General features: G+C 39.6%; 1 protein-coding gene and 2 pseudogenes across 1 annotated transcript; 1 reads left to right on the top strand and 2 right to left on the bottom strand.

Annotated features, from left to right (window-relative positions):
* The first annotated feature begins 671 nt into the window (after positions 1–671).
* Positions 672–1,183, top strand: LOC142449060 (large ribosomal subunit protein uL23-like; annotated as a pseudogene).
* An 836-nt stretch (positions 1,184–2,019) lies between these two features.
* Positions 2,020–6,349, bottom strand: LOC142449061 (large ribosomal subunit protein uL23-like). The gene is made up of 3 exons (XM_075550819.1): positions 6,341–6,349; positions 2,395–2,673; positions 2,020–2,223 (listed from the first exon to the last, which is right to left on the bottom strand). Exons 1-3 carry the CDS (start codon positions 6,347–6,349, stop codon positions 2,020–2,022), a joined length of 492 nt encoding a protein of 163 aa, XP_075406934.1.
* A 346-nt stretch (positions 6,350–6,695) lies between these two features.
* The window catches only part of LOC142449062 (large ribosomal subunit protein eL28 pseudogene), a 45,863-nt pseudogene continuing 29,034 nt past the window's right edge, over positions 6,696–23,524 (bottom strand).

The raw sequence follows: 23,524 nt of genomic DNA on the forward strand, positions 1-23,524 counted from the left end.
TCTCAGAATCTAAAATTTTGACATGATTTCTGATTTTCCAGTTATTCATAATGTGCTCGTCAGTAGCCCATGACTATTTCACTTGATTAAAGAAGGTAACAATACCTACCTCATCACTTCTGGGGAGATTAATGGTGCAGATGAGTGTGAAAGCTTCCCACAATGCCTGACAAGCGAAAGCCAAATGTAAGTGATTAAAAACAATCACTGTAATGAAGTCAACATTCCACGGACAATTTCTATTTCCTTTTCCATTCATCATTCAGCTCTCGTACAGGATGAGCCAGCCAACTGTGTAATATTTACTTGGTGACAGTTAAACAGAATCCTGATGTAGATCTGGAAATATTAATATTGCCAAAGAGCAAAGGTAGTTTCCATTTGCTACACATTTATTCACACCTGACTAGACTATCTATGAGTGCTTTAAACCCGTGAAATCCAAAAACAATTCTCTTGCAATTTCAGTGAGTTAACAGCTGAAGAAGATGGGGAATGCACTGACGTTACACTCGTCTCTCTCACGTCTCTTCTCACACATAACCTATAGCTGAGTTTCCTTTACCTGTGGAAACACTGCTGATAAGCGCTTCTAGTTGTTTTTGTTGTTGTTGTTTTGTTTTATTTTCTCTAGTTGTTTTATATCTCTGTCTTTAAAAAAATTTCCCTTAATGTCCTTAGGAAAAAAACCAAAAACCAAGTCTTTTTACAACGATGTGCCGAAGGCTAAGCAGGAAGCTTCTGCCCTTTCCAAAACGGAAGCCAAAGCAAAGGCTTTAAAAGCCAAGAAGGCCGTGCTGAAAGGCGTTCACAGCCACACAAAAAAGAAGATCCGCATGTCACCTACCTCCTGGCTGCCCAAGACCCTGAGACTAAGCAGGCAGCCCAAATACCCTCGGAAGAGCGCCCCCAGGAGAAATAAGCTGGACCATTATGCCCTCATCAAGTTCCCCTTGACCACAGAGTCTGCCATGAAGAAGATCGAAGATAACAACACACTTGTGTTCACTGTGGATGTCAAAGCCAACAAGCACCAGAGCAAACAGGCTGTGAAAAAGCTCTATGACATTGACGTAGCCAAGGTCAACCCTTGATCATGGCTGACGGTGAGAAGAAGGCATATGTTCGACTGGCTCCTGACTATGACGTTTTAGATGTTGCCAACAAAATTGGAATCATCTAAAGTGAGCCCAGCTGGCTAATGCTAAATATAAACGTTTTCAATATAAAAACAAGCCAAGGGAGTGGCTTTGCTGAGTATCTATTAACATAGGTTTGAGTTTGGTTTATCTTACTTTGGCTCTAAAAGAACATGAAAACAGTTCCTATCTGCACCAGTGTCCATCCTCTGGTCTAGCTGGATTTGTAAGGTCATTCTACTACCCTTAAACAGAGTCTTCACCAATCATTTCAACATCAGAGATGCACAGTGGTGCAGATAGGAACTGTAAACACAGGGAATCCAGGACAGATGAACCCTCAGGATCAGTGGTGAGAGTGGTGTTACTGGGAGGGAAGAGGGAAAGGGGGGTAGGAAGGGGGAACAGATTACAAGGATCTACATATAATCTCCTCCCTGGTGGATGGATAACAGAAAAGTGGGTGAACGGAGACATCAGGCAGTGTAAGATATGATAAAATAATAATTAATAAATTATCAAGGGTTATGAGGGAGGGGGAACAGTGAGGGAAGGGGTGAGGGAAAAAGATAAATGAGGAGCTGATTCCAGGAGCCCAAGCGGAAAGTACGTGTTTTGACAATGATAAAGTCAACGAATGTATAAATTTGCTTTACACAATTGTTGTATGCGTGGATTGTGATGAGTTTTATGAGCCCCAATAAAATGATTAAAATATTACATATGCTTATTTCTTGACAATTTTTTTCATGTTCTTTTAGAGCCAAAGTAAGATAAACCAAACTCAAACCTATGTTAATAGATACTCAGCAAAGCCACTCCCTTGGCTCGTTTTTATATTGAAAACGTTTATATTTAGCATTAGCCAGCTGGGCTCACTTTAGATGATTCCAATTTTGTTGGCAACATCTAAAACGTCATAGTCAGGTGTTAGTCGAACATATGCCTTCTTCTCACCGTCAGGCCTGATCAAGGTGTTGACCTTGGCTACGTCAATGTCATAGAGCTTTTTCACAGCCTGTTTGCTCTGGTGTTTGTTGGCTTTGACATCCACAGTGAACACAAGTGTGTTATTATCTTCGATCTTCTTGGCAGATTCTGTGGTCAAGGGGAACTTGATGAGGGCATAATGGTCCAGCTTATTTCTTCTGGGGGCGCTCTTCCGAGGGTATTTGGGCTGCCTGCTTAGTCTCAGGGTCTTGGGCAGCCGGGAGGTGGGTGACATGCGGATCTTCTTTTTTGTGTGGCTGTGGACGCTCTTCTTGGCAGGTTCTGTGGTCAAGGGGAACTTGATGAGGGCATAATGGTCCAGCTTATTTCTCCTGGGGGCGCTCTTCCGAGGGTATTTGGGCTGCCTGCTTAGTCTCAGGGTCTTGGGCAGCCGGGAGGTGGGTGACATGCGGATCTTCTTTTTTGTGTGGCTGTGGACGCCTTTCAGCACGGCCTTCTTGGCTTTTAAAGCCTTTGCTTTGGCTTCCGTTTTGGAAAGGGCAGGAGCTTCCTGCTTGGACTTCGGCACATCGTTGTAAAAAGACTATTTTTTTTTTCCTAAGGACATTAAGGGAAATTTTTTTTTAAGACAGAGATATAAAACAACTAGAGAAAACAAAACAACAACAAAAACATTGCCCTTGATCACTCCCTTCCAATCCTCCCACACTCTCCCTGCCACTGGTTTTAAACCACTTGTTGTTCCCTGTCCCTGGGTTGGCCAACACCTCTTCCCTTCCCACACCTCCCACTCTCCCATGTCCCCCTAGGACCATTGGTCCCATTGTTTTCTCCTCCACGTTGTTTATCCAGCCTATCTTCTCTGGATAGACCTGCAGAAATAATAATATGCACATAAAATTGTGATGGCCTCAAACAAATTGACATATAAAAACAAGGCAATCATGACAGCAACACCAACAAACTAGCAAACAAAAAAGCCACTGACATACAAATTTAAAAAATCAAAAGTCTGTTAATAGTTCATGGTCTGTTTGTTGACCTTTAAGGTTGTTTCCTGGATGAGTCTGATGGGGTGCCATGCCCTGGCCCCAAAGTCCATCCTTGATACTCCCTCAGAACCTCCTTGTTCTGCTTCTCCCACCGCTCTATTGCGCACCCCCAGTGTTTTTGCCTCAATGTGGTGGGGTCAGCTCGGTCACACATCCCACACTGTGTCCCCAGTGCTTTCCTGTGTAGGGCCATGGGTCAGTGCAGGATGTCACATCTCTCAGTGGGGCCGGCCATATGGTTCTCTCTGTGCATTGGCCGCTCCGAGCAGGGCTATTGTCCTCTACGCTTGGTGGGCCCTGATGTGTTCTACTCCCTTCCTCCCCCTTCATTTGTTTCAGCTTCCTTCTGGTTATGGTAGCTCAGTTCCTTGAGACGATCTATTTTCATTTTCTGTGGTACTCCCTTCCATGGTGGGGGGTCAGGCTGATTCTGGTTGGGGCCGGGCATATAGTCCAATCTTTTTGTGGATTCCTTTGTGCATTACGTTGCCCCCCTGGTTTGGCATGTCATGGTGGGGTCTGTATGCACATTCTAGTTCTGTAGGGGACACAACCAATACTCTCCCCCTGGGTGGATTATTGCCCTGTTTCCCCCATGTTAGCATATGGAATATTTTTATAGGAGCTAAAATAATAATAGTTTAAATATCTTGTGTTTAAGACTCAAATAAGTTTATTTCCTAGCCATCATTTCTCATTCTATCTCTGCTCCTTGCAGCTTTACTTGTATAAAATATAAATGGACATGTAAGAATTTGTGGGTTCACATACATTTATGTAAATATATTTTAAGCCTTTAAAGTAAAAAGCATAAATAGCACAGTAATACGATATGGAAACAAACCTGTGACATAATGTCTAGTCTCAGGTCACGAGAAGCCACAATGAATATAGTCAAGTAAGAGTTCACATCATCAAAGAACAACATCGACCTACAAATTCTGATTGGAAAATATAGAACTGAGAAATGTGTTATGACTTCCCAGGTTTGCAGTCCTAGTGCATACACTTGAAAAATAAAAGCCCAGAAATTATGGTCCAACAAGACATGAGAAATGAAGAACTCAGATGGTGCTGAATCACCGGGGGCAAAATGTTTATCAAATTCCCTTCAAAGAATTTTGTTGAAATCTCTCATCACCTTGATATTTCTTTCCCTTTGTTACATTTTCCCCCTTTCTCTGTCCCTTTGTACCTCTTTTCCTCTCTCTCCCCCTCACTCTTCCCTCTTCCTTGCTCTCTCTTTCCCTCTTTTTAAATCCTTTAATGAAAATGAGCTTCAGGGATATGATGAAATAGAGACATAATTAAACAGAAATTTTCTCCTCATTACATGAAATGTAAATGTAGATTCCTGCCTTAAAGACACTTCTTCACATTGCTTGCCAGGTCCTGAGTTTATCTTAGCATATACTTCATATTACAGCAACATGAAGAGTTTTCTAAAGTCACAGAGAGTCACATGATAATAGCTAAGGTTCTACTCACCAAAAAAAAAAAAAAAAAAAAAGCCCATAGTAATAGCCAATAGGAAAAAAACCGCACCATAATCGTGGTAGCCACTTTTGGCCGAGCTGTAAATTTTTAGGCAATGAACACATGGGCACAATGAGTGGAACGATGATTCAGTTAATTTGATCAAGCTGAGTGATGGCACTCTGAGGACATCCCAAAAGAAGTGTGCCCTGTCCTTTCCCCTGGCCCTGTGCATCGTGGCTCTGCCCAGTAACCACAACCTTCAAATACAACATTCTGTGTGCATTTACCATGGTCACTGTAGTCTTCTGGGAGTCACCTGGACCTTCAAATATTGGCCAAAGCAATTATCCAATGCTGAGAAAGTCGATTTGTAACTAGAAGTGGATACAAGTATTCAGATAAGGTAGGGAGATGGCTCAATTTTTATGAAATAAATCTATGCTTTCCCCCCTTAAATGCACCCTGTTTCAGTACCACATAAATGAAATGGGTCACCATCTTATGGTCCTCAAAGCATTGTCAACAGTGGCTTAGGCCTACATCAGTCTTCTAGAAAACAGTCTACCGTTAGTGCTGTTGGAGTCCCCCAAGTTCTAATGAGCATGAATTTTCATCCACCGTAGTCTTTACTATGCATAGCACAGTGTAACTAACTAATCATTCAACAAAGAACAAGAAACTGAGTTTCAGACCTACTCAATTTTTAAATATCTATGAATGTCAGAATATTTGGATTCTGAGACTCAACTCATAATTAATGTTTGAAAGTGTCTTGTCAATGATTCAGTCTGATTATACATTCTACCACTTTTAGCTTTTCAAAGAACACTGAGTAATAAGTCTGCCTATATGAAAAAGAATGAACTGTTATTGTAATAAAAATAATTTTTGTGGGATAACTTGATTGAATAGCTACTTTTTAATTTCTGAAGATACCAGGAACATGTAAAAAATGCTTTAAATACTAAATCATGCTTTTCTCTGTAACTAAATTCACTGTGCTACTTAAGAAAGGGAAAAAGATAAGAATTGTATGAATAAAAAGAGTTGTATGAGCCCCCAATATAATGATTTAAAAATAATAAAGTAAAAAAAGGGGGGATAAAAATAATAAGAGTATCATTATTAATGGTACATATTGTTCCCATGACAAAGTGCATTTTTTAAGACACCAATATCAAAAAGATTATTTTCCCGAAATAGAAACTCGCTCACTGCCATCTAGTTGATCCCGAATCCTAGCCTCCCTGTAGGACGGAGTAGAGCTCTCCCTGTGGGTTTCTGAGACTCACTCTTGGGAGTCGAAGGCTTCACCTTGCTCTTGCAGAAATAGAAAGGAAGGTCAAAAATTTTCTTGGTTTAAGTTTTATTTCAAATTATCTCTCATTGAATAGAATTTAAAATGTACTAAGAAATAAAGTAGTAATGTTTTATACTTTCATAATATTTTTTAGACTTTCATGATAAATATCATAGGAAAACTTCATTAAAAAATGAGAAGTTATTTCCCCCTACAAGTAGCACCAGCAGTAGCTCACTTGAGAGCTGCTTTATTTTAACTGATTACCAAGCCAAAACAAACAAACACCGACTCTTTGCCATGAACTCACAGTGGCCTTAAAGTACAGGGTTGAACTGCCTTCTGGGTTCCAGAGAGGAATGCTGTACTGGAGTTGAAAGCCATGGTCCATGGAGAGGCTGGTGTTTGAAACTGCTCACCTTGTGCATTGCGGCCTAATTCGTAACTACGTCAAGGCTTCTTAGCAAAAATCTTGTTCAATTAAGACTTAAATTCAGTTATTATGTAAGTGATTACCTTGGCAATTTGAGTACATATGCATATAGATGTAGACTATATAGACTCATTTATGTAAGTAGTAAGCCTGAAACAAGGATTGTATAAACTGAAACTGTGTGGTAAGTTTTTTTTAAAAATAATACATTTTATTAATGGTGTTTAAGGCACAACTTGAATTGATGATGCTTAATGGTGATTCCGAACATATTTGGCTCTTTAGATTACTCATAATAGTCTAATAAAATTAACCAATAATAATGACATTTTAAAAGCTCATTACTTACTGATGTTTTCCTGAATACTAAAAAGTTCACACTATTGATAGAAAAACAGTTCAATCTGATTTATGAATCAGAAGGGAGAGGACAAATGTATTCTATGTGGAACAAACATAGGGAATACCAACCATTATATGCCTACATAAAAATATTATCTCCCTGCACATTGTGTACCTCATATATGATGTATCATTGTGCTATATAATTACCTGTGATAAATAAATATGCAAGCAGATAGTATTTGGCACTTGTTGTTTTAAATTGTTGTAACAATTTATTGTAAATTATTCACTGCAGATATATACTAAAAAGCATATTATCTTATCCTGGGCATATCTCTGTTAATGAGGTGGCCTTATGTGACATGCTGGTAGCTTTTTTCATGGTAAGAAGAATACAGAGACTTGGAATGTCCTCTATGAATCTGAATGGAAACGCTTTGCAGCACAATGGAATTCCTAATAGCAATTCCTTTGAACCCAAGGAATGATACTCTAGAGCAAAGGTCCTCAGCCTGTGGATATGACCCCTTTGAGCATGGAAAGACCCTTTCACAGGGGTCACCTAAGACCATCATTGAAAACACATATTTCACAATATGGAATTACCTATTGTTTTGTGATTAATCACTATGCTTCAATTATGTTTAATTGTGTTCTATTTGTAACAATGAAAATAGATCCTGCATACCAGATATTACTTTATGACTCATAACAGTAGCAAAGTTACAGTTATGCAATAGCAGTGAAAATAATGTTATGCTTGGGGGTCACCACAACACGAGGACCTGTATTAAAGGGTCACAGCATTAGGAAGGCTGAGAACCACTGCTCTAGAATGTAGAAAGCCCCACATCACTGCCTTATTAAGCATAATACTCAAAGGAGTACAATTATAAAATATAAAGGGATTGATGAAGGTTTGAAATAATGCAACAAGTTAGATATCAAATATAAATCTCAGAAAAGAAGAGCAATAGTAAATGAGCAAAAGCGGCTTTGTCAAAAGAGAACTTATTCTCTTATTCCTAGCTCTCAATTCTTTGTGCTCTTATCTAAGGGTAACCCCCGCCCTAGTCGGCTCTCTTCTGTCCCTTTTCATGAACCAACAGTTTTTCCCTCTCTTGCTTCGTCACCACTCTCCTGTCTTCTGGGTTATAGATACAAGTATAGTGTGGGTTCTCCCTCCACTGCTCTTGGGATTGGGGTTGTTAGGCACCACCCAGTCCTTTCTGACGCACAGCATCCCTGTGTGCCGCAGAGCCAAACCCTGCCTGGTCTTGCACCATCCTCACACTTGTTCTTAAATTTGAGCCCATCGTTGCAGCCACTGTGCCAATTCATTTTGTCTGGGGCCTTGTTTTGCTCTGGCTCTCTACTTTACCCAACATGATGTCCTTCTCCAGGATCTGAGTCTCCTGTAGACATGCCCTACGTGCATGAGACAAAGTCTTGCCATGGTTGCCTCTAAGGAGCATCATGGTGGTACTTCCAAGACAGATGTATGTTCTTTGGCAATTTATGGTACATTCTTTCATTATTCTATGCCAGTATCATAATTCAAATGCATTGATTCATCTGTGGTCCTCCCTGTTCAATATCCAACTTTCCCATGCATATGACATCATTGAAATGGCATGGCTTAGGTCAGGAATACCTAAGTCTTCAAAATAACATACTTGTTTTTCAACACTTTTAAAATTTGTTTTTATTCATACAACTCTTAACACAATCCATACATACATTAATTGTATAAAGCACATCTGTACATTCATTGCCCTCATCATTTTCAAAGCATTTGCTCTCCACTTGAGCCTTTGGCATCAGGTCCTCATTTTTTCCCCTCCTTCCCCGCTCCCCCCTCCCTCATGAGCCCTTGATAATTTTTATAAATTATTATTTTGTCATATCTTGCCATGTCCAATGTCTCCCTTCACCCACTTTTCTGTTGTCCGTCCCCCAGGGAGGAGGTCCTATGTAGATCCTTGTAATTGGTTCCCTCTTTCCAACCCACTCTCCCTCTACCCTCCCAGTATCGCCACTCACACTGCTAGTCCTGAAGGTATCATCCACCCTGGATTCCCTATTTCCAGTTCCTATCTGTACCAGTGTACATCCTCTGGTCTAGCCAGACTTGCAAGGTAGAATTCGGATCATGATAGTGTGTGGGGGGGAGGTGGGGGTGAGGAGGAAGCATTTAGTAACTAAAGGAAAGTTGTATTTTTCATTGGTGCTACATCGCACCTTGACTGGCTCATCCCCTCCCCTTGACCCCTCTGCAAGGGGATCTCCAGTGGCTGACAAATAGGCTTTGGGTCTCCATTCTGCACACACCCACACCCCTTCATTCACTATGGTAAGATTTTTTTTGGTTCTGATGATACCTTATACATGATCCCTTCAACATCTCATGATTGCACAGGCTTGTGTGCTTCCTCCATGTGGGCTTTGTTGCTTCTGAGATAGATGGCCACTTGTTTACCTTCAAGCCTTCAAGACCCCAGACACTATCTCTTTTTATAGCTGGGCACCATCAGCTTTCTTCGCTACATTTGCTTATGCACCCGTTTATCCTCAGTGATCATATCATGGAAGTGTGCACCTAAGGATATGATTTTTTGTTCTTTGATGCCTGATAACTTTGGCACCTCGTGATCACACAGGCTGGTGTGTTCTTCCATGTGGGCTTTGTTGCTTCTGTGCTACATGGGTTTTTCAACACTTTAAGGAGGTTTTGTGCAACAGGCTTACTCATTGCAAGCTATATTTTCATCTCTTGACTGCTGCTTACATGAGCATCGATTGTGGATCCAAACAAGATGAAATTCTGGACAACTTCAGTCTTTTCTCCATTTATCATGTTGTTATATATTGATCCATTTGGGAGGATTTTGCTCTTCTTTATACTGAGCTGTAAGGCTCAAGCCTTGATTTCATCAGCAAGTACTTCAAGTTTTCCTCACTTTCAGCAAATAAGGTTGTGTCATCTGCCTATCATATGTTGAAAATCGGCCTTCCCCTCCAATGCTGATTCCCTAATGATGTGCTCAGCATAGAGCCTCATACAGACTGAATAAGTATGGAGAGACGATACAACCCTGACACACACCTTTCCTTATTTTAAACCACATAGTGTTCACTTGTGCCTCTTACACAACTGCCTCTTGATGCACGTACAAGTTCTGCGTGAGCACAATGAAGTCTTCTGGGATTCCCATTCTTCTCAAGACAATCAATAGTTTGTGATCCACACAGTTGAATGCTTTTGCATAGCAATGATATGCAAGCAAACATCTTTCTGGTGTTCTCTGCTTTCACCAAAGATCCATCTGACATCAGCCTTGTTCCACTCCCTCTTCTGAATCCAGCCTGAACCTTTGGCAACTCGCTGTCAATGCACTGCTGCAAGCATTGTGGAATGATCTTTAGCAAGATTTTACACGAATGTGCTATTAAGGATATTATTTGCTAGATATATCTTGTCAATGACACAAAGAGCCTTCATCCTTCTAAATAAAATGATGAATTTTTAGTCTTCATATTACTTGACCTGTTAGCAACATTTTTAAAGTAGTCTCCAAGACATCCATCTCTTGATTTTTCTCTTGTCCTACTGGTCACTTCTCAAACTCAAATTTTATTGGGTTGTCTAGATGTCACCTGTCAGAGTGTCTTAATGACGAGCTCTTGGAATCTCTCTATCCTCTCGCGCAATATCCTGATTCAAGTTTCACAATTTTAAATTTATTTTGCTGTCTACAAGTGTATAATGGTTCATTCAAAATTTGCATGTCTAGACACATAAATCGAGCTACTCATTTGACATCATCAGTTTTATGTCTAACAAGCATTGAACACCTACTATTCCATTTCCATATCTCCATCCAAACCTGCTGCTTTTCTAATCTCTGCTTCAGAAATAGAATCTCCATCTTCCAGGTGCTAAGGCCAAAAACCTTATAGCCTTTCTCTCACACACTGCATTCAACCTGTCAACGAGATCCTATTGACTCCACCTTCAAACTGTATCCAGAATTTAACCACGTCTCACCACATCGAACTCTCACCTAGATGATTGCAGCCACCTTCTTACAGGTGCCTACTGAACCTCTTGTCTTCTTCAAGTCAATGTAAAAGCCAAAGGAAGCTCATCGAAAGATAAGAGAAATTGTATCAGTTTTGGGGTTTTTTCTTACTCAAAATTCCTCCAACAGCTTCCATCTGGTACTTAACACTTTCCCATTTTCCCCTTTCCCTCCACTCCAGTCCACTGGCATCCCTGTTCTAGCATTCTTTTCCTGAAATGTGGTAGCAATGCTTCCACCTCAAACTTACCCACTCATTCATCTCCCTAGTTCACCACCCCTACTGATTTCATTCTTCCTTTGCAGTTATTTCTTCATATACTTCTTATTTCGCAGATCTGTTCAGGTTCTTAGTCAAAGCACCTCTGATGACCTTAGTTAGAAAATGCTGCAATTTCCCTCCTCAGCACATCCCGTTCGGGTCTGTTATTCCACAGCACTTCTCATCGTCTGACCAAATGTGTAGTTTGCTGATTTATTTTTGTTGTTGTTGTTCATAAAAAATCAGTAGTTTTAGTGAAGATATTAGTTCACCATTTGTAGCTCATGAATGTTGTAAATTTTTTATTCCACTTTTTAATTTCTTTACATTTGTTTTTCTTTTTTTAAAAACATTTTATTGGGCTCATACAACTCTTATCACAGTCCATACATATACATACATCAATTGTATAAAGCACATCTGCACATTCTTTGTCCTCATCATTCTCAAAGCATTTGCTCTCCACTTGGCATCAGGTCCTCTTTTTTTCCCCTCCCTCCCTGCACCCCGCTCCCTCATGAACCCTTGATAATTTATAAATTACTATTTTGTCATATCTTGCCCTGTCCAACATCTCCCTTCACCCCCTTTTCTGTTGTCCGTACCCCAGAGAAGAAGTCACATATAGATCCTCTTTCCAACCCACTCACCCTCTACCCACCCAGTATCACTCCTCACACCCCTAGTCCTGAAGGTATCATCCGCCCTGGATTCCCTGTGCCTCCAGCGCCTATCTGCACCAGTGTACATCCTCTGTTCTATACAGACTTGCAAGGTAGAATTCGGATCATGATAGTGGAAGGAGGGGGGGGGGAAGCATTTAGGAACTGGAGGAATGCTGTATTCTTCATCGATGCTACATCGCACCCTGACTGACTCATCTCTTCCTCTATACCCCTCTGTGAGGGGATCTCCAGTGGCCAACAAATGGGCTTTGGGTCTCCACTCTGCATTTCCCTCTTCATTCACTATGGTAAGATTTTTTTTCTTCTGATGATGCCTTATACCTGATCCCTTCGACACTTCGTGATCGCACAGGCTAGTGTGCTTCTTCCAAGTGGGCTTTGTTGCTTCTGAGCTAGATGGTCACTTGTTCACCTTCAAGCCTTTAAGACCCCAGACACTATCTCTTTTGATTAGACAGCACCATTAGCTTTCTTCGCCACATTTGCTTATGCGCCCGTTTGTCCTCAGCGATCGTATCATGGAGGTGTGCAGCCAATGATATGATTTTTTGTTCTTTGATGCCTGATAACTAATCCCTTTGGAACCACGTGGTCACACAGACTGGTGTGTTCTTCCATGTGGGCTTTGTTGCTTCTGAGCTAGATGGCCGCTTGTTTATCTTCAAGCCTTTAAGACCCCAGATGCTATCTCTTTTGATAGCTGGGCACCATTAGCTTTCTTCACCACATTTGCTTGTTCACCTGCTTTGTCTTCAGCGGTTGTGTCGGTAGGGTGAGCATCATAGATTGCCAATTTAATAGAAGAAAGTATTCATGCATTGAGGGAGTGCTTGAGTAGAGGCCCAAGGTCCTTCCGCCACCTTAATACTAAACCTATAGATATAGGCACATAGATCTATTGCCCCATCCTCATATATTTATTTGCACATGTACATGTCTTTGTCTAGGCCTCTATAAATGCCCTTGCCTCCTAGCTCTTTCCTCCATTTCCCTTGACTTTCCTCCTGTCCCACTATCTTGCTGATTTATTTTTATATTCACTCCCATTCCCCATTAGAACATAAATATATGTTATCAAGATGGTAGTCTGTTTTGCTCACTGTTGTATCCTCACAGCCTACAACAGCTCCTGGCACATGGTCAACTTTCATGAACTATTTTTAATACATTGCTATAGTATGATACAGACTTTATTGTTGCTTTTGTAGGTTCTCGCTAGTCGGGTTTTCCTCATAGCAACTTCATGTGACATAGTAGAACTGTAATCGTGATGGGAGCTCATTGCCCAGTCTTTCTCATGTGGAGTTGTTGGGTACCTTTGAACCACCCACCTCTTATGTAGAAGCTGGGTGCTTCACAATTGCACCACCAAGGCTCATTAACCTATGCACAACTAGCTTTTAAATGGCCATAGCCCACTTTTCATTTTACAGTTAGTAGTTCATTTATTTTGACCTCTTTTTTCCCCTTATTTATACCTTATTCATGAACAATACCAATCCAAACTCACTGCCAGATGTTCTCTACCCCTGTAAGGTCTTTATGAATCAGTATCTACTCAATGGCAGTGAATGAGTATACTCAGCTGAAAACATCAATTAACTTTGAGTTCTCTTTATCTTTCACACTCCCTATCCAAAGTCAGAGTATTATTCCTCCTGGGGTTTCAAAGACCGGTTTATAAGAGTAAAGCAGAGAGGGAAGGAATTCAGAACTACCAAGAAAGAAGAACACTCTTTGGACCGGGGTCCTTCTGAGAGTCTTCTAGATCCTGAGAAGATTCTCATTGTTGTTGTTCAGAGTGGCTGGTATATTTGAACTACTGATCTTGCAGTATTTTATTATTATTTAAAAATGAGCAGTAAACAGAATAAGTTTGGTAGATTATGGTAGACAAATTTAACCTTTAATACTTATGAGATGGAATCAACTCAAGGCTAGTGGGCTTGGTTTGGATTTGGGAGTTTAATATTTAGTTTAGGCATCGCCTCAAAGAAATCCTAGTCAATCCTTGCCTGTTCCTCTTAGTTAGAAATGTGTTTCTCTTGAGTACTTCCATAATACTATGTAAACATGTCTAGCGTTCTATTTATCATGCTGAACTGGCATTAATCATTGACTCGCCTGTCTCCCACATTTACTTCTTAATAACTTGAAGTCAGGAAATGTGCCTTTTCATTTTATTTCCCACAATTCTTGCACTAACTAATAAAAATGGGACATTCCTTGGATGCCAAGTACCCTTCCCTTGGGAGCTGTGCTGTGACGCTTTTCTGTGGGTAGTCATAAAATATGTGGAATGTCATGTCTCTATAATATCTGTAGTTCTCCAAGTGAACTTTGAGAAACTGTCATTTTATTTGTAATTATTGATTTCTTGTAATGCTCATTTGTATCACTTAGTGACCTCTGCCTTATTAGTGCTGCTGTAACATAAACACCACAAGGATACGACTTCCATGAAACAACTCTATTCCCTCACAGTGTAGGAGACTAGAAGTCTACACTCAGGGCCCTCAATCTGAGGAAAGGACCTGGTCTCCTTTCAAAATATGTGGGTTTGGAGTCTCTTGGGGATTCCCATGTGTCTTGCATCAATTTCTTCGGTATCTAGGCCATTTTCATCACAAGGACACCAGAGTGAAAGGAGATGCTCCTCTCCTGGTTCTTTTTTCTTGGTGGTTGATTCTGAGTTCTCTCTCTCTCTCTCATTTCACCTTTGGTAAGACCAAGTGTGGCAGGCCAGACCCCAAGGAAACTTCCCTTACATCCAGTATGGGCTGCCACTAGAGTAAATGTGCTGGTTTTGGAATGGGTGATACATCCCACTCTAACACTGCCTCATGAATATAAAAAAATAACCTAGCCCTGCCTCATTCATCACAGAGAAAGTTAGGACTGATAGCACATCACAAGATTCAGCTGCATTATATCGTTTAACAAAAGGAATGGAGGACAATCCCATAATACTGTGAATTATGACCTCACCAAGTTGATATATGTTTTAGGAAGACACAAATAGATCCATGATGGTCAATCCTTTGAGTCTCAAAATTCATGGCCTTGCCGCATGCATACCACATTCACCCTGTCCTAGCATTCCAAAGGTTACACTAGGATATCATCCCTGCCGCCCCAATCGACCCCAAGTCCAAATTCCATCCTAGAGAAAAATTCTTTTTTTTCCCTCTGAATGTGTGAAATCTAGAATACCTGCTTCCAAAGTACAACATATCTTGAATAAAAGCAAGAAATACCATAAACTGTCTGTCTTTTTCTATTGACCATGCAAACGTCTTAAACTGTGGATTGTAGTAATTTCAGATGACGCTGGAAAAAATATGGGAATTCCAGGGAAGTTAATTAGTTGCATTTACGAGAAACCTGTACGCAGACTAAGAGGCAGGCATTTGACACAACAGAGAGACTACGTAGTTTAAATTCAGGAAAGGTGTGCATCGGCGTTACATGCTTTCACCGCACTTACTCCATCTGTATGGTGAGCAAATAATCCAAGCTGCTGGGCTATGTGAAGGAGAACAAGGCACTAGGATTGCGGGCAGACTCATTAAGGATCTGTGATATGAAGACGGCCGTGCACCTCCTACTTCTTCTGGTCTCTGAGCACTTATGGTCAAGATTTGAATAGAACATAAGTATGCTGGACTAATTTCTTCTTTGGCTTTATTTTCCTTCTTTCTCTTTTGCTCCGGATTTTGTATGTCTTACATAGTACATTTTAAATATCCAAGAGGAATGGTGTTATAAATATCGATCATAGAACTCTCTTTTCTTTAGACATATTTTAGAACTAGTGATTTATGGAATATACTGAGAAATTCTAATAGAGAAAATAAATTAATAAAATGCACAGAATCCTCTTTTACCTTATAGAGTTATTAATGATGGTTAACTGAGATAATTCAGATAAAGGATTTAGTTTCATGTTGAGCATATAATCAATTTAAAACTAATACAAATATTTTGAGCAGAAATTTTACATTTATTGTATACTTGATCCTTAAATGAGATCTGGTAAGTAGTATTAGAAACATTATGAAAATTATTAGTACAAAAATTAAAATGACTTGTATAAGATGTGATTACATTACTTGTAGGAGTGTGTTGTTTTTTAACCTCGTATGAGGAAAATAGATGTACATTCAGTTAAAGCCAGAAAGGACAGCTGCCTCACAGTTTAGAGTCACCAGATTTCAGCCTTGCTCTGTAAAGAGGTCTGGCCAAATTTAATGTTTATAAGCCCCAATATGAGTACTATTATTTTACCTTTTTCACAGGTCAGAAATAATTTTTTGTGAAACTTCTTGCTTCTACCTGTTTGTTTTTTTAAAAAACACAAACAGACATCATGCCTGCTTTGTGCCCTAGTCTTATTCAAGAGGATAAGGAGGCAATTGATAGTTTGTCTTTCTTTGTGCCTTATTATGCATGTAGGAAGTCTTTCACTATGTGGGAAATCTTGGACATAATGATCTGGGGTTTAACCATCACTTGTTCCAGAGGAAATGAAAACATTCTTGTGGACTCCGTGGAAAGCAAGGATATAATTTGATAACCACAAAAACAAAACAAAACAAAACAAGAAAACACTAAAAAGTAAATGCAGTTTACCTTACATTTTATTTTTGACTCAGATTGTCACAAACTTACTGCCTGCCCTAGTGTTATACAACCACAGATAATAACTTTATTGATCAATTACAGACTGAGGTTTCATTTGCTACTACAGTTGGTTTATTCTCTTTAGTGTAAAAATTCTCAGGAAAGGAGAAGAACCAGACAATTGCAACTGACATTCCAAATATCCCTTTCCTGTTACACATTTCACTTTAAAGCGAGGTAATTATGTGGCTCTGATGATTTGCTGTCTCTGGGACGACAGTTTCCTGACATTTCAGAACAGCAGTTTATAATCATGCCTGCATATGGGTTTGATATTGCATGTTGTTAAAAGAATCAGCAGGTCTAGACTGGAGTTTATTTTTTAAGTATATGGCAATGAGCTGCCTTATTCCAAATAGAGGGGCACGTGATTGAGTGCCTAGTCAAAGGAGAAGTAGCCACACTGCGGGCACCAGAAAGCCTGGGGCTGCCCTTCAGGCTCTCCTTTGTGCTTCCGGACTTTCCCAAAGGAAAGGTGTCAGGGGAGATAAATAGCCATATACTTACTCCTCTCCCACCTGGAATGATCATTCAGAACAAAACTGCAGTCTTCATATCAGGAACCACCAAAACATAACTCGCGGGCATCGAGTCTGTGACCCTGCAGGACAGGACCGGTGGCTCCTGTGAGTTTCCGAGGCTGTAATTCTACGGAAAGAGAACGAAAGAAAGAAAGAAAGAAAGGAAGGAAGGAAGGAAGGAAGGAAGGAAGGAAGGAAGGAAGGAAGGAAGGAAGGAAGGAAGGAAGGAAGCCCCAACCATTTCCTGAGGAGCGGCTTGTGGTTTTGAACTGCAGACCTTGCAGTTAGCGATCCAACGGGTAACAACTATGTCTCCAGGACTCTCTTCAAATCGGGAAACCTAGGCTCAACTTCTTACCTTAGATAAACTGGCTAATTTCTCTCACAAGTCTCGTCTCATTTTAGTTCTCCTTAGCTCAAAGTTTTGTGGTAGAACTGAGAAAGCTACCTGACATGCTTTCCACGACGGATCAGTGTAATATTGCTATCTCATGCTCAAATATAAAACTTAGACATAATTGCTACGGCCATTTTCAATAGCATTCAATGAAAGGAAACGTGTCAGGTTTCTTTCTCTGCAATGTGCGCTGATAGGTTCTAAGTGATGTAGCTGATGCTAGGAAGCTATAGCTTATTTCCCCTCCTTGTGGTTACGGACACTTATAATGTAGCTCACTGCGTCTGTCAAGCCTCCCCAGGTCTTGAAAATAATTGCTACTGGCTTGTGATGACTTCAGCCAATTCTTTACGAAACCTAAGAGGCAGGAATTTATGGAAAGCCTTTCCGTTTAGAAAATTATCTTTCTCAGATATTTCCGTGCAATCCTAGATCTTGCATTCCCTTTTAGCCATCTTGATGCATAAAAAGGGGCCATGGAAGCTCCGTGGCTTCACCGCTCAGGTTGACTCCACCATGCGTCTTCACAGCAGCTGTGGTTGTTAGCTTCCATTCAATTTTACAGCTTTGGAATCATTAGGAGGCACTTCTACTTTGTCCTGTAGGATTTCCATGAAATGAAATTTATTCAAAAGCATTGAATTAGATTAATCAGATCACAAATGAGTTTTTCTAAGAAGGCAGATTACAAGTAAATAACATTCCAATCCCATCTTTAGTCTGGTTGAGGATAGTCTTTGTTTTATTCCCATTATACCTAATAAACATCGCTTTCTTTTTCTGTATGATTTTAAATGATTTGTTTCTACTTTTTATTTGAACCGTACAGAGAAGCCCTAAGATGCAGTCATCATTTCTTAAACACATTATTCCCTATGTACATCTTACAGGAAAATAATAGAACTTTTTGAGTTTTTTTTAAATGTTAGCTTTAAGCGCCCTCTTCCTCTGTGCCTGATTTCATTTGTGAATATAAGAGTCTGTGTTCATTTGCCTCTCACTTTTCAGTAAATTCTTTAAAAGTACTGTTATGTGTTCTGAGGGCATTTCTGTTGACTGTCAACGCCCCTATCATTGAATGAAGGGCTCATTTGGAGTGAGTTCTTTGGATTTTTAAAACTGTACCAATATCATCTTGGGAAGATCCTCAGAAGATGGATTTTCAGCCCCCCTGCTATTACATATTGAACATACACAGCACCATATTCTATTGCATTCATGTGGTTTTTAAATGTTAATTAGTGATGTTTAATTAAATAAGAGTGCATGGCTTCTATTAATGTTGTAGGCCACTCATCTAATCAGTGAGATATTCTCAGGTGAATGCTTTTATTTGTAGTGTGTCTTATTAAAACAGTGAATGACTAGCTGCGAGACACAGGCCAAAAGTTCCATGCACATTAATCATTTTCTTTGAGTAAATGTAGCAACTCTATGGAAGCTTTTAGTTTTCATTTCTTAGTTCATAACCATCACCGTGGTTGAGTGGATTCTAGGTTCTTACGTGTTCCTGCTCACTCTTTCACTTTCTTCATAGAGATCCCATGATAAGGAAAACCTGCTTTGCTCTGCATTTTACCTAAAAGAAGACATTATTCACCGACATGAGCTTAATACAAATGTACCATGAAGGGATATCCTGAGAGGTTTTGTTGGTATCATACAGGCTTTTCCAATTTTGATTTTAAGTAAATATGAATATAGCCCATAAAAGGCAGATCTAGTATGCAAATATGGCCTTTACACTCCCAGTCCTATGCTAAAATTCCCTCCCAAACCTCTCACAAAAGAATCCTAATCTCTTCTATCAGAGATGCAATATATGTTCGTTTACTAACTTCAGAACTAAAATTGTGTAGAAGAAGAAAATGGGCAATACTCGGTGTTAATCGCTGTCAGCTCTTTCAGTGGTTTTGTCCAATATGATAGCCACTAGCTCTCGGTGGCCATTTGAATTAAAACTAAATAAAAAGTTCAAGTTCTCAGTTCCCAGCCACATGTCCAGTTCTCAGTAGCCACAATGTATTGCACATATAGAGTATATGCGTGTGTATAAAATATACTTTATCTATAGATATACATACATATATGTATATTTACATACAGATAGATACACATGTATGAGGGAACACCAAAAAACTGGAATTTTTTAAAAGCTATATATTTAAATTTTTTTACACAACAACTTTATCATCACCTTCAAAGTGCTCTTAATACACTTAATACATTTGTCAAATCTGCAATTCCATTCTTGGAAACATTTTTCAAACTCATCCATTTAGATGGTGACAGCACCTCCCTTGTTTTTTTCTTCACCTCTTCTGTGTCATTAAATCACTGTCTTTTATGCCCTTCTTTATTCATGGGAACACAAAGAAGTTTCACGGAGCAAGGTCTTATGAGTCAGGTGCATGGGGCAAGAGAGGCATGTTGTTTTTTGCCAAAAACTGGTGCACTGAGATGGCTGTGTGAGCAGGTGCACTGCCATGGTGGCAACACCAGTTCTCTGCCTGCCACATATAAGGCCTTTACTGTTGCTCACTGTTATGCCATCTTTTCAGACCTCTAAATAGAAAGCTTGAGTAACAGTCTGACCTGGTGGAACAAACTCCGCATGCACTACAAGTAGACATTTAATCTATTCAAGAAGTTGACAGAAGTCCAGAATGAGTTTGTCATCAATCAACATTTCACCCTTTTTTTAAAACAAGGAAACCACGCATACTCTTGAGTTTCCCCCCGCAGCCCTGTCCTTGTAAGCTGTGTCCAACATCACAGCAGTTTTTGTGGCATTTTCCCATAGCAGGATATAAAATTCCATAGCCACGTGATGTTTACTTCAATTGGCCATCACATAAAATGAGTTTCAAGTGAAACTGCTTTCATAAAAAAATTACCTGTGACCAAAGAGACCCTTCCCAGGTGATGCCACTGAGTGCGCTAACTCAGAGTGAGTTGCCAGATGCTTGCTTAGCAGGAAAAATGCGTACTAAGAAAGGTCCACCCAGCAAAGCTTTCTTCCGGTTTATTTGGGGGAGGGGGGTTGTACCCTCTCGTGTGTGCATGTGTGTAATTTTAGGTTGAATATAACTTTTTTGTACATATATTTATCCATATATGATATGAGAATCCCGGTGGTACAGCGGTTTAAGTTCTTGGCTGATAACTGAAGATCAGCAGTTGGAACCCACCAGGTGCTCTGGGAGAGAAATATATGACCATCTATGACCATCTGCGTCTCATAAGCCAGGGTTACTATGAGTTAGAGTCAAACAGCACACGACATACAATTATATGAGATAAACCTATATGAGTTGCATATATTTATGCAAAGACACATAAAATTTGTAGGTAATTATGTAGCTATAAATCTAAGAGTATATTAAATTATATATTTATTTATTTATATCCATGAATTGCCACATACATCAATGGTGATAATTAGGATAACTTTCACTTAATACTTTACTAAGCACTTTATTTAGTGGAAAACATCTTGATTATGACAAATTTGCTACCAGTTAGTCCATATTTTAAACCACAAGAATACATTCCAGGGTGTGTTATGCTGAGAAATTGCCATTCTGGGAAAAATGAAGTCACTTGGCCCGGGATTTGGTGAGTCGGAGCATGCTCAAGAGAAATAACATTTAATCAGGACACAATGGCTACTTAATTCCTCAAAATTTAGTTCCAACAACACCTGTTTATTCCGTGGCACTTTTACATGGTGTATTCCCTAAAGTCTTCACGAGACCACTAAATTTGTTTTCTTGAAATGCAGCACCAATCACTTGAAAATATATGTTAAGCTAAAAGTCAAACAAACTAGAAAGCCGGCCTTTTACTGGTTGTGGTAGAAGCTGCTGAGTGGGTTCCAGTTTCTTCAGCTGGTGACAGGTCATCATTGGCGCCTGTGAGTTCACACATTCTCAGAGTCAGTGTGTGCTACTTCCATACACCACGTGACTCAGATTACATCCTCAGAGGCTCTAATCATTGCCCGAAAGTCCTTTGGGAATGGAATACCAGGTAAAGTTTGATGAGAAAATCTGGGCTCAGGGTCATTAAAAGGCAGGGCTCTATAATAGGGCAGGGGTGACGGGAGAAGAGAGGACTGGATTTAAAAAATAAGAAGAATATGTTCACTTTAACTTGTTCCACTTTGTGCAATGAAGGTGGGAAGGATTAAGCCATTTTAATTTTGATCACATTCAGTTTGAGAAATTCCATGTAGCAGATGAAATTTGTAATAACTTTGAACCTGGAAGGAATATATATCTGGCAGGTAGAAAGAGGGAGGATTTTTAAGGATGACATATGGGCATGTATGCTCAGGTCACTTGGAATTGAAACATTGTCACAAGGAAAAATAATATGTATTTGGACAATCTCTGAAAAAAGATAGGAGAAAGAAGTTTTCATAAGGAAAGGAAAATGAGGATCCTACTCTATGAATGAAACAATGTAGATTGTTGGTTTGTTAACTCCTTGGAACAAAGATGGAATTTTTGGAATCACTTTACCAAAATAGAACTATTGGTTGGATTTGCACCACACTTGAAATACTATCATGGATGACTAGACATTTAGTCTCCAGAATCATCTTTCGATGCTATATATCAATGCAATTTATTAGAAACAAATGATAAAGGATTCCAGAAATAGCAGCTGTTGGCCCAACATGTGTTTTTTAAAAGTTTCTATACAATAGTGATTCATAGCAGTCATGTAAGGTAAAAGCTATGCCTTAGTTTTCAAGTCACCCATGTAAAACCTATCATTGATTTGCCTTATGGTTTATTTGATCGTTCTTGCTGCATTTGCACTAATCTATTATCTAAGGATAGCCTGTGAGGCAGCCAGAGAATGCTAATATCCCCAGGTGTGGTTAATTAGTACGATTTTCAGAACTTCCCTCCATTGAATTTGGTGCACTATTAAATAAATCTTTCCAAGGAAAAATGGCTTGACAGCAAGAAATTGAAAATAATTGGAATATGAACTTGTATTCTTTTACTAATGATGCCATAAATATGAAAATGCGCTTGTTAACCTTGGACTCACAGTGTATAAAAGGCAAACTGGGCTTCCCATTCACAAATTCATTTAAAGAATGTTTTCTTTTGTAAAAGTTTAGCATTGGTGTGTGTTAAATAAATTTTCTTGAGCTTTTTAAAAAAAATAGCAGTGTGCCTGATAAAGTTCCTCTTGGCGGGGGGGATTGACCTGGAAGTAAAATTCTATAGCTTCGGTTTGACTTAACTACCTTGCTGTAGAAACTGTCATTACAGAAAAATTTATTTCTTTAAAACAAATTATAGTTGAGAAAGATGTACCTATTCTTGTGTCCTTTATCAGTTTTGAATCCATGGTAAATTTCTTCATGCTATTGAGTAATTCAAGTAAACAGACAGAACAGATATGTGAATACTTTTGATTTGGTGGGGTACAAAATCACATTCAAAGTCTTCAAAAAGAAAGTGAGGCCTAACCATACTTGAATGGGAGATTGCCATGTGATAGTACTGAAAACCAGAAAATGTTGCATTCTTGGGGCCTTGTCCCCAATTCTGCCCAGTCCTGCTCCATTCTCACACTCGTGCCTATGTCTGAGCCCATTGTTTCAGCGACTGGGTGAATCCCCCTTCCTCTTTTTCATTCACCCTCTACTTCACCCGGAATGGTCCCTCCTGATAGTTCTTTCAAAGGTTTGTGAGATAAGGTTTTGCCACTGTTGCTTTTAAGGAGCATCCTTGCTTACACTTCCTCCAAGACAGATGTGTGTTCTGTTTTGCTGGCAATTTCAATATTCTTCTCCAACACCATAATTCACAGGCTTCGATCGTTTTTGTCCTTCTTTATCCAGTCTTTGCATGATCTGGGGGTGACTGAAAATATCATGATTTGTGTCATGCCGGCTTTAATCTTCAAAGTGACAGCTCTGATTTTCACTCTTTCAGAAGGTGTTTCTTTGCTGCAGATGTACACAATGCAATCCATCTTTAATTCTTGACTGCTGCTTCCATGGGCATTGGTTGTGCATAATGAAACCCTTGACAAATTCAGTATCCTCTCCATTTAGTAGGATGTTGCTTATTGGTCTACTCACGAGGATTTTTGTTTTCCTTGTGGAGAGGTGTCAGCCGTACTTGGATCTTCATTGACAACCCGCGATGGGCAGATGACACAAC

Source organism: Tenrec ecaudatus, chromosome 5 (genome assembly GCF_050624435.1).
Source record: "Tenrec ecaudatus isolate mTenEca1 chromosome 5, mTenEca1.hap1, whole genome shotgun sequence".
Lineage (NCBI taxonomy): Eukaryota > Metazoa > Chordata > Mammalia > Afrosoricida > Tenrecidae > Tenrec > Tenrec ecaudatus.